The 11,865-nt window shown below is 44.5% G+C and overlaps 1 protein-coding gene across 1 annotated transcript in view; it reads left to right on the forward strand.

Moving 5' to 3' along the window:
- Positions 1-1,885: 1,885 nt before the first annotated feature.
- The window catches only part of wu:fk65c09 (keratin, type I cytoskeletal 47 kDa), a 10,171-nt gene continuing 191 nt past the window's right edge, over positions 1,886-11,865 (forward strand). The window contains exons 1-7 of the mRNA XM_056454168.1: positions 1,886-2,559; positions 2,884-2,966; positions 3,534-3,690; positions 5,403-5,564; positions 6,033-6,158; positions 7,198-7,501; positions 9,497-9,757. Of these exons, the coding sequence (XP_056310143.1) occupies positions 1,951-2,559; positions 2,884-2,966; positions 3,534-3,690; positions 5,403-5,564; positions 6,033-6,158; positions 7,198-7,501; positions 9,497-9,756 (1,701 nt within the window). The 5' untranslated portion in view covers positions 1,886-1,950 and the 3' untranslated portion in view covers position 9,757. The remainder of the gene's footprint in view (positions 2,560-2,883; positions 2,967-3,533; positions 3,691-5,402; positions 5,565-6,032; positions 6,159-7,197; positions 7,502-9,496; positions 9,758-11,865) is intronic.

Genomic DNA, 11,865 nt, shown 5'->3' on the forward strand with positions numbered 1-11,865 from the left:
TTAACCCCTCCCACTCAGAGCTTCCCACTCTACTCAAAGAAGCCCTCAGTAAGTGCCATTCCTCTAATTAAACTTACCAGCACAAAACACACAACACAAACTATCTCCATAATGAAGCGTGCTGAGTTACCTATTTATGATCAGCCAGAAGGATCTTCTCCTGTTTTCTTACTCTGCATGATAGACGAACCCGGAGATTTTCACACCATGAAAGACCACACGTGTCCTGTTTGCATGTGAACGTTCAGTTCAGGCCAAATGTCTGTGGATTGGTCCACCAAATGAGCACTTGACGCTTTTATCTCTGATTCTTATGCTCTATATTCTCTTCTCTTAGCACTGCAGACGTATGCATCTCAGTCTCCCGGTACTGTAGTTTTAGTGGTGCAGGTTCACTATCTAGTCTCTGATTGGCTAGATGACTTTTAAACTCCTGCTTTAAACACCTGAGCTGCGTCCGAAATCGCAGACTTGCCGAGTAGGATGTCAGAATTCATAGATTCCAACTACTTCTGGTGAGATTCTGTAGTGCACATCCAATAACGCTACACTATCCCATAGTGCATTGCGGGAGAATTCATGAATGGGAGGGAAGTCATGCAACTGACGCATGTAGGTCATGTGATCATGGTGGATGTAGAATGTCAGAATTCCATTCATACTACATAGAATGTACTTTTCTAATGGTCATGTCTTAAACTCAAATGTAGTACATACTCGAGTAGTAGGCGATTTGGGACGCAGCCTGGTTCTCTTCCTGATTTCCATCATCCGTTGTGTTCCTCATGTGCTGAATGTGTGTAAATGACTCTGATGGACCTCCAGATTCTCCAGAGCCTGTGAGCTGCTGCCTGCTGAATGAGGATCAGAAGTCCCAGTCCTGAGAGCTGATCCTGGATCAGTGTTACAAAGCCATTGAACTTCTATTATAGTTGTCCAGCTTTGGTGGTTTGTGTGCTGTATGTGTGTAGACATTCCTTCATGTGTGTGTGTGTGCGTGTGTGTGAAAGGCTGGGATATTTTATAATAAGTTTGACATCATCATGGTGTGTGTTTTCCTGCTGTATGGTTATAATGATGATGATGATGAGTGTGTTGATGAACATGTAGGTCAATAAACTCATTTCTAACATTTCAACTTCTGCCTCTGACAATTCTGAGCTGTTCCTATTAAACATTCGTTTCTTCAATGATGTATACTGTGAGAATCCTGTCAGACGCTGTTCACACACTCTGAGCACTGACACGGTTTTGTTTAATCCTCGCAGCGGTGATTAATTTGCCTGTTTAATGAGCAGATCATGAGGAGAGATGATGAGGAACAGAAGATCCTCCAGGGTTTGTGCTTCAGGCTCCTGAACCACAGATACCACAGCAGCTCCTCAGGAATCAGGCACTACTACAGCGAGATTATTTATATATAACCTTATAGCTAAAACTGTTGTCTTGTTTAAAAACATCACATGAGTTTTCCTTAAAACAAGTCAGATAATCTGCCATTGGGGTAAGCTTTGTCAAAAGAAAAACACAAGCTTATTTGGCTTCCCCTGTTGGCAGATTAGCTGGTTTTAAAGTAAAACTCACTTCAGTTTGGCTCATTTCTTAAAACAACACTATATGATTTGCTTGTCCAGAAAATGCTTCTTGATTTAAGAATGTTTCGATATTTGGACTAGAAGCAAGACAAAAACTCTCAGTGTAGAAGCTCAGACAGGCATAACCTGCTCAGGAATTCACCTCTTCCTCACAGTAGTTTCTTTTCTCACAGTCCTTCACCAAAGTACTTTAATAAATATTTGCATGTGTTAACTACTGGAAACCGTTCAGTCCCTGGGGTTCTCGCCTGGGGCTCAAGGATCAGCTATAAACTCCTCTGTCTCTGGTATCTTACACCACACACACACCGGCACCTGCTCCACCGTCTCCATCACTGCTATTTCATCTTTAAATATGGTGCTCTCCAGATCCCAGCAGTTCTCTGGCAGGTCCCTGGCCCCGGCTGTCACCTATTCTCGAGGCCCTGTAAGTTTCTCCAGCTTCGGAAATCAGTCAATGGTGGCCGGGGGTCTGAAGAGCGGCTCTGGAATGGGCTTCGGGTCTGGAGCCAATCTAGGCTTTGGTTCTGGCTCCGGAATTGGCTTTGGTTCTGGCTCTGGAATAGGCTTGGGTTCTGGAGCCGGAATAGGCTTCGGTTCTGGAGGTGGTCTAGGCTTTGGAGCTGGCTCTGGTATGGGCTTCGGGTCTGGTTTTGGAGCAGGCATTGGTTCTCACCTGAGGACGGTTGGTGGTGGAGTCTCGAGCGCAGCCGGGAGCTCCTTCGGTGCCTCCTTCAGGTCGGATGGAGGTTCATTTGCTGGAGGCGTTTCTAACATCGTGAATGAGAAAAAGCAGCTGCAGACTCTGAACGACCGTCTGGCCTCGTACCTGGAGAAGGTGAAGCGTCTGGAGACGACCAACCACGAGCTGAACGAGAAGCTCCGCGCCTTCACATCTAACCGAGTGCAGAGCAGCTTCGACCTGGAGCCGTACGAGCTGCAGATCAGGCCTCTGCGGGAACAGGTGAGCCGTTCATTTACACACCTGCAGCCTGATTTAGATAATTAAGTCGATTTTTATAAAAGTGAACACACACCAGATTATTGTTTAGTTATTTATTAATGCTTATAGCTCAAATGATGATTCAAAGCGGTTCAATTAAGTCAGTATGTTTACTTTGAGGAGACCCAAAACTGCCTACATTCTCCTGTCAGTTGTTTATAGCTCAGCCCCTCCTGCATGTGTTGTTGCGTACACACATTTCCACCCGTTTTGTGCATTTATAAACGAGAGCCCTGCTTTTTATGTACTGTGAATTGGTTATAATGTCCATGTTTTGTCCTCCAGCTTCTGCTTCTCATTCAGGAGCACACACGCATCGGTTTAGCCGTGGACAACGCCAAACTGGCTGCAGAAGACTTCAGGATGAAGTGAGTTTGAGTGATTCTTAATAATCTGAGACTTTTAATGTCTAACTACATCAGTAACTGCATTAGAGTATAACAGTAGACAGATCGATAACTGTATTAGTGTCCACACCAGTGAATGATGATTTATAGTCTCTGGAATACCTGATTCTGATTGGTCAATTATAAGACGTTATAATCTGATAGCAGCAACTGATTAACTAACAACACAGGCTAATATCTACCAATCATGTTCACTGTTAATGAAGATAATGAATTATTACAGCTCAAATCAATGTTTTGTGTCTAACAGTTTAGTTTTGTTGCTAATCTGAAGCCACGATAATATATATATATAATATACAACAGCTGCTGATGAACTTGTCAAACATTATTCTGTGATAACAACCCTCTGGATGTACATTATCCCTTACTTTTTAAGGAAATGTCCTGTTTAGGTGCTGTTATTATTTATTGTCCTGAAAGTGTTCCAAGTGGAATTGTTTGTTTGTGTTGTTAATGGAGTGTTCTCTAGTATTAGCATTGCTAGCAGTAGTTAGCGCTGCAGTCATTAGTGTGTGTTTTCTGCAGGTTTGAGACGGAGCTGGCGATGGTTCAGTCAGTAGAGAGAGATATTGCAGGCCTGCGGAGCCTGAAGCAGGAGTACGACTCTACCAATGCAGTGCTGCAGACAGAGCTGACGGCCCTCGGGCAGGAGCGCAGTGCTATCAGAGATGCACACCAGAAGGTCAGCAGCGGTTTACAGTAGGGATGAGTCCTTCCTTAACAACTCTTTATTTTGAGTGAATCTTCTACATGACTCTGGAATGAAGAGTCGTCTCAGTGAGTGATTCGTTCATTCGTGACTGGGCGACTTTGTAGTGCTGATGAGTGTGGGCGGAGGTGAGAGCCGCGTGAGCGTGATGCAGCGGGTGTGTAGAGTCCCGTGTAGGGGAAATGGTAGGAACAATTGTGTGCTATTTAGATTTTGAGTCGTGCAGTCTGCATTACTGTAAACTGAGTTAAGTGATACCTGGAATTAAGGTCGAATTCTACTGAGGCTTTCCTCCCATGTAGCAGAGTCAGTCTGTATACCCAGTTCTTCTTCCCAAGCATACCTCAAATGAACTGTAGAGTAGCTCAGTTCTTGAGAAAACACATCTACAGAATCTGAAGTCAAATGTGTGGAATCAGGTGAGCCCAATAGCAGCCTGTAAACCTTCCTTTCATCTGACAGCCATTCAGTATTGGGTGACTTCCCTACTGAAAAAACGAACTTAAACCAGCCTGGGTGATCAGCTTGGTTTTAGAGGAGTTTTGGCCATTTCTACAACTGCACTTTATAACTTATACCTGTATCCTGCACTTGCTGCTATTGCACTGCTGGTTAGGCCTAAACTGCATTTCGTTGCCTTGTACTTGTACATGTGTAATGACAATAAAGTTGAATCTAATCTAATTTAATTTCCAGCCTGGTTTTAGCTGGTCAGGCTGGGAGATGACCAGATAAACCAGCTTGACCAGCTTAAACCAGGCTGGAACCCAGTCTGGAAATGGCCAAAACCCCTCTAAAACCAGGCTGGTCAACCAGCTAAAACCAGCCAACCAGCCTAGGCTGGTTTAAGCTGTATTTTTCAGCAGGGTTACATAGTTTGTAATTTGTAAATGTCGAAGGAAGTGTCGAAGGGGAGAGAAAACTTCTCTTTTAGTTGAGAAAATGAGGCAAAATTTTTATTAACATACAAGTCCTCCAGGGTGACTATACTGTACCTTTAAGCCTCCAAATATTGAATGTTGCATCAGAGATAGAGAGGGGGGGAGTTGGCACCAGTGGTGTAGTGGTTAGGGCGTCGACACATGCACTCCGGTGCTCACGGCGCCAGAGTTCGATTCCGCCTCGCGGTCCTATGCCGATCCTTCCCCTCTCTCTGCTTCCCATGCTTTCCTGTCAATAATCTCTACTGTCCTGTACAATAAAGGTGAAAACCCCGAAAATAAAATTATTAAAAAGGGATAGAGGGGAGCAGAAGTAGCGGTGTCTGGTCATTTGCAGCACTTCTTGATTTGACGCCATATTTTTAAACCATTTAAACCAATCTAATTATCAATCTGATGTGAGCAATTCAGTATTTGGAAACAGCAGGGCTGGAGGTGAGCTGTTTGAATGGTGACCCAGTTTTACAGTCAACTTTTGGTTGAATCCTTCATTTTGAATGAATCTTTGAAACAAAGAGTCTGAAACAAAGAGTCATCTCAGTAAGAGATTCGTTCATTAGCACAGGCACACACTGCACAGGAGGAGGAGAAGAGTTCCTTATTCCAGTCTTCAGTCGGGTTTGAGCCATTTGTTTGTGATGTGAAGAAAGATCCAATCCATTCTACTCTCGAGTCCTTGGTTTGAGTTGTCTCTTTAGTCATCTTTAGACACGACTGACCTCTGACCTTTGACCCCTGCTCTAGGAGATGGTGTCTCTGCGGGGTCAGATGGCGGGAACGGTGACGGTGGATGTGAAGGAGATCGAGAGCGCAGACCTGTCACGAGTGATAGCCGAGATCCGCTCTGAGTATGAGATGGCCATCGAGAAGAACCGCAAAGAGGCGGAGCACTGGTACACCAAACAGGTACACACACACACACGTAATGGTTTTAGTGGTTTATGGGGACACAGGTGTGTATAATGTAGAGCAGAGCTGGGAATTTGACTGACCCGGGCCACATTTTTAATCAGCCTGTGTGATTGGGTTCATTTAAACTCAACCTTAAACAGGGCAGCGCACCGCACAGTAGAGCGTCAACAGAAGGGATGTTCACAAGGGAGTGCGCCATGACCTGAGTCATGTGACAAGAACCAACCAATCAGCTTCACACTATGTCTATCGACAGTAATTAAGCAAGACTGATGAGCTCAGACTAACAGATTTAACACATCCACATTCAGATCCTCTGGGATAGTTCTTATTTATCCACCACAGATATTCAACACGGCTTCATTGCCCTTGTTCAAGCTCAACACAGGCTAGATTTGCAGATTGCCGGTCTTCAGAACACACACACTCACTGTGTAAAGTTGGTCATTTCTGAATCAACAGATGGAGCAGAAGCAGGCGGAGACAGAGCTGATCACAGAGACGACGGTCAGCGGCAGCTCCGAGATCACCGACAGCAGAAAACAGACGATGAACCTGCAGACACAGCTGGACGCCGCGCTCATGCAGGTACACACACACACACACACACTGAACACACACAGACACTGAACACATGCAGACTGAACAAACACACATTGAAAACATGCACACTGAAAACACACACCAATAAACAAACTCTGAAAACACACACACACTGAAAACACACACAGGCACATATAAACATACACACACTGAAAACACACACCACTAAACACACACAGACACATTTAAACACACACTGAAAAAACACCCACCCCCACACACGCAAACACATTTAAAACACACACCAATGCACACACACACTGAAAAAACACATGCTTAACACACATTGAACACACACACCTACACATAAACACACACACACACTGAACCCACACTGAAAACACACACCAATAAACACACACACATTGAACACACACACACACTGAAAACACACACCAATACACACACACACATTGAACACACACACACACACTGAAAACACACAACGCATATGTACACACACACTGAAAACACGCACACTGAACACACACACAGAATACACGCATTTACACACACTGAAAACACACAACAATAAACACAGACACATTTAAACACACACTGAAAACACACACCAACACACACACTGAACACACACATCAATACACACACACACACACACACACACACACACACACACTGAACAAAGACACTGAACATACACTTAACACACATTGAAGACACACATTTACACAACCACTCAACATACACCAACAGACTCACACACATATTTACACACACACACGCACACACAACAGAATCTGACATGCCCCGCCCCCTTTTTCTCATTAGCTGCTCACTTGATGGGCTTGAGTTCAACCCCTCTCACTGGCAGAGCTGTGAGAAAAACAACACGCTATTGGCTGTTTTTTAAGGGGGAGGGGCTACACTATGCCCCGCCCTCTCTTCGTGTTTCAGTTGAGATTACGTCAAACATCCAATAAACACACACATTTCAGAACACTTCAGGAGACCTTTAATGAACAAAAACACAATCATAAATGTGTGTGTGTGTGTGTGTGTGCAGAAGGGCAGTCTGGATCAGCGTGCGCTGGAGGTCCAGGCTCAGTATCAGACTCAGCTGCAGTCTCTGGCTCACCTGGCTGCGGGTCTGGAGGAGGAGCTGTCCTCAGTGCGGGAGAGCGCCATCCAGCAGAGCCGAGACTACCAGCAGCTGCTCAGCACCAAAGTCCAGCTGGAGAGCGAGATACACACCTACAAACAGCTGCTGTCGGCGGCCGGGGACATGAGAGTGGCGCTGGTGCCATCCGACACACACACACACGCTAAGCTGAAGCTGGTGGACGGAGGAGCGGCTGCAGCATCATCAGGTCAGGACATTAAAGAGCCGCTATTATGCATGAAATAGGGTCATATTTTGGGTTTAAGGGTCTCCAACAGCAGGCTGATCTGCATGCAGGGTCTAAAAACACTTTCATTGTCTTATAATCTGCATTTATTTTCACCTGATTATCCCAGCGACTCTTATATGATTCGTTTAGTCCCAAACCCCTCCTCAGCGTGAAGCTAATCTGCACTGATTAGACCGATGACCGCCTGTTTCGATTGGTCGACAGCGTTCAGCGCGAGACAGAGTGAAATGCCCACCACGGCTTATCAACAATACTAAAGTAGTCAGAGTGCAGAGTGTATGTGTGAGCACACCTGCCAACACTCCTGTTTTTCCCCGGGAGTCTCCCGTATTTTAGAGCGATCTCCCGCCACCCTCCCGTTTTGTTATTTATCCTGGAAAACTCCAGTAATTTCAACCATTCTCAAACCACACTCTTCGCCCACAATCACAATCGCATTTCAATCCGTAAACAAAGAGTCACGCGTCACGTTTCAATGTGGGTTTGGGGGTAACAAAACACAATTAAATACATAATTTGCAGCTACAGAAAACAAGGAGACAGCCACTTTAATCACACTTACTTACACTTGTGAAATAGAGGAAGAAACTGATCCATGAACTGTGCACTGATGAAGTCCCCATCGAGCTCTGACAAAGTCCCACACATCTATAGTCTTTTCTGATGCTTCCTTTAACAAACAGACGGCGAATCCCCCGTTGTAACCGTGTAGATTCCAGAGGCACTTGTCAGAAAAATGACAGGAATATTATGCTGAGGTATTTTAGCAAAAATAAACCTCAACCACTGACTCTTCACAGCCTCATCTTTGGGTGTAGAAAATCACATTCCCCTCACACTTCCAGTGATATCCAGCGGAGCACAGCGTCTTCATGACTTGATTCAACCTGGATGTGTTTGTGGGCGGGGCCGCAGGTTTCATGTTTCCCTGATTTGTGCGTGCAACAATTGGGCGGGGCTTAAGTTTCATATCCACGCCACGCCAAAATGCCTAAAGACTCGTTATCAAGACGATTCATTTGAACACTCTGAGTCGACTCTTTTATAGATGAATCAATAGTTTTAAACACTATATCAGATTTAAGCCTCAGGTGGATATTTCACTTCACTTAGAGCTGTGGTACACACTACACCAGGGGTCACCAAACTTGTTTCTGGAGGGCCGGTGTCCTGCAGATTTTAGCTCCAACCCTAATCAAACACACCTGAACAAGCTAATCAAGGTCTTACTAGGTATTCTTGAAACAATCAGGCAGGTGTGTTGAGGCAAGTTGGAGCTAAACCCTGCAGGGACACCGGCCTTCCAGGACCGTGATTGGTGACCCCTGCACTACATGGAAGGGCATTCTCAAAAACCCATAATAGGGGCTCTTTAATACAGCACAGGAGGCACATTCAATTTATAGAGGACTTGATTCTCACTATGAAGGGATCCTAGTATGTAGAAATGTCTTTAAGGCAGTGTTTAACCCCAGTAGTGTGTGTGTGTGTGTGTGAGCAGTGTGTGTGTCTCTCTCCAGCACCTCTAATGCTCAACAGTAATGAATTGTGTTTGTTCTAATCTGACTTGATCAAAACAGTCTGCAGACACACTTTGATTGACATTCTCCCTTAGTACGAGTCATAAGAGGAAAGCCCCGCCCATTTTTACGACATTTTGTGTTTTAGCTCCAGATGCTAACCTCAGAGCAGACTCCACATGAGTGTCCAAAACACACTTTATGCATGTTCAATGTTTATTATTGTTTTTAAAGAGGGAATTAACTGAAATATGACAGTCAACACATCATTAATCTGCTATCGGTGTATCCTGAACACTGAGAGAACAAAAGCTAACATTCACAAAACAAAATGTCCCTAAACACACACATACACACAGTATTTTAGAGATAACTTGAAATAATTTGTGTTGTTTTTGTGCTGTATTTGTGTTTGTGTTGTGTTTGGTTTCAGGTGCAGTGGGCGGAGTCACCGTCTCAGTCTCCACCACTTCTGATGTCAAGTCCTCTGGCTCGTTGGTAGCTTCGGTGGGCGGGGCTTTAGCTGATGCAGCGCTTTCAGTGGGTGGAGCAACAGCGGATGCAGCGCTGTCAGTGGGCGGAGCAACAGTGGATGCAGCGCTATCAGTGGGCGGAGCAACAGCAGATGCAGTGATGTCATCAGGCAGTGTGTCCTCCAGCGTGACCCTGAGCTCCTCATCAGTCTTACCATGAGGTTCAGTCCAACACACACACACACACACACACACACACACAGTAAAAATGTTTCAGAATTTTAGTTTAGTTTTTTGTTTTTTATATATATATATATATATATATATATATATATATATATATATATATATATATACACACTCACCGGCCACTTCATTTGGTACACCTCGCTAGATCTGGGTTGGACCTCCTTTCGCTTTCAGAACTGCCTTAATTCTTCGTGGCGTAGAAGAAACCAGTCTGAGATGATTGGTGCTTTATGACATGGTGCGTTATCCTGCTGGAAGTAGCCATCAGAAGATGGAGACACTGTGCTCATAAAGGGACGGACATGGTCAGCAACAATACTCAGGTAGGCTGTGGTGTTGACACCATGCTCAATTGGTACTAATGGACCCAAAGAAAATCTCCCCCACACCATTACACCACCACCACCAGCCTGAACCGCTGATACAAGGCAGGATGGATCCATGCTTTCATGTTGTTCTGAACCGAGCATCTGAATGTGTCAGCAGAAATGGAGACTCATCAGACCAGGCAACGTTTCTCCAATCTTCTATTGTCCAGTTTTGGTGAGCCTGTGTGAATTGTAGCCTCAGTTTCCTGTTCTTAGCTGACAGGAGCGGCACCCGGTGTGGTCTTCTGCTGCTGTAGCCCATCCGCCTCAAGGTTGGACGTGTTGTGTGTTCAGAGATGCTCTTCTGCAGACCTCGGTTGTAACGAGTGCTTATTTGAGTTACTGTTGTCTTTCTATCAGCTGGAACCAGTCTGGCCATTCTCCTCTGACCTCTGGCATCAAGGCATTTGCGCCCACAGAACTGCCGCTCACTGGATATTTCCTCTTTGTCGGACCATTCTCTGTAAACCCTAGAGATGGTTGTGCGTGAAAATCCCAGTAGATCTGCAGTTTCTGAAATACTCAGAGCAGCCCGTCTGGCAGCAACAACCATGCCACGTTCAAAGTCTCTTAAATCCCCTTTCTTCCCCATTCTGATGCTCGCTTTGACCTGCAGCAGATCATCTTGACCATGTCTACATGCCTAAATGCAGTGAGCTGCTGCCATGTGATTGGCTGATTAGAAATGTGCATTAACGAGCAGTTGGACAGGTGTACCTAATAAAGTGGCCGGCGTGTGTGTGTGTGTGTGTGTGTGTATATATATATATATATATATATATATATATATATATATATATATTATTTTTTTTCTTCATAGAACGCAAAATTGCCCATGATACTCAGCATGCATGCGTAGGAAGGATGCTTTGAATTTCCAGTTAGCAGCTTGATGTGTATTAAGAGTCACATTTGGACAGCATTGAAGCCAGTTGTAATCTATTTGACCTGCTTTTTTTTACATGTTTGAACAATTACTGCAGCTGATCAGCGCCACCTCCTGGACTGATCATTTAAAACATGTGATCTAATGAGAATGAAAACAACCACTGCGAGTCATTTACCCTTACAGCATCTTCTGCCATTTAATGGAGCATCGTCATCACTACAGTCTACATTTTCTCTGTTCGCTCTAATATATAACCAGCCCAAACAAATGCAGTTCACCAAAATGTTTGACACACTGACAGAAAGTGAAAATAAAGTGGCATTTTGAAATGAAATACTGTAAATATTACACAATACACACTAACCAAATGAAACAAACGGCTCCGAGTAGAATCAACATGCAAATCAGCCCAGCAGAGTATCAGTCACATACTATTATTGGTCCTTTTTGGAAATTGCATGGCTTTCATGTCAGTAATATGGTTTGCTCTATAGTGATCTATTGTGTTTGTGTGCATTAAAGAGCTGCTGAGTACAGTATACCAGCTGACTGATCGGGAACACTGATGCTGTATTTCAGCATCTGATCTGATGGTAGACACTGAATCAGGAGAGCGTTTTTCTCTTGCACTTGAACCGCATCTGACAGAAGTATAACAGCTTTAACACACACCTGCCAAAATAAAGTTATGCATCACCAAAACACTCCATAAGCCACTTTAAATGTCAATTTCAGGTCGATAATTCCAGTTAAGAAACGCTGTAAAGGGAAGTTCTAAGCATCCACCGGCAGACGCTGGTCATTACAGCGCCCTTCATGCAGC

The sequence above is a fragment of the Danio aesculapii genome, chromosome 1 (assembly GCF_903798145.1).
Source record: "Danio aesculapii chromosome 1, fDanAes4.1, whole genome shotgun sequence".
In the NCBI taxonomy this organism is placed as follows: domain Eukaryota; kingdom Metazoa; phylum Chordata; class Actinopteri; order Cypriniformes; family Danionidae; genus Danio; species Danio aesculapii.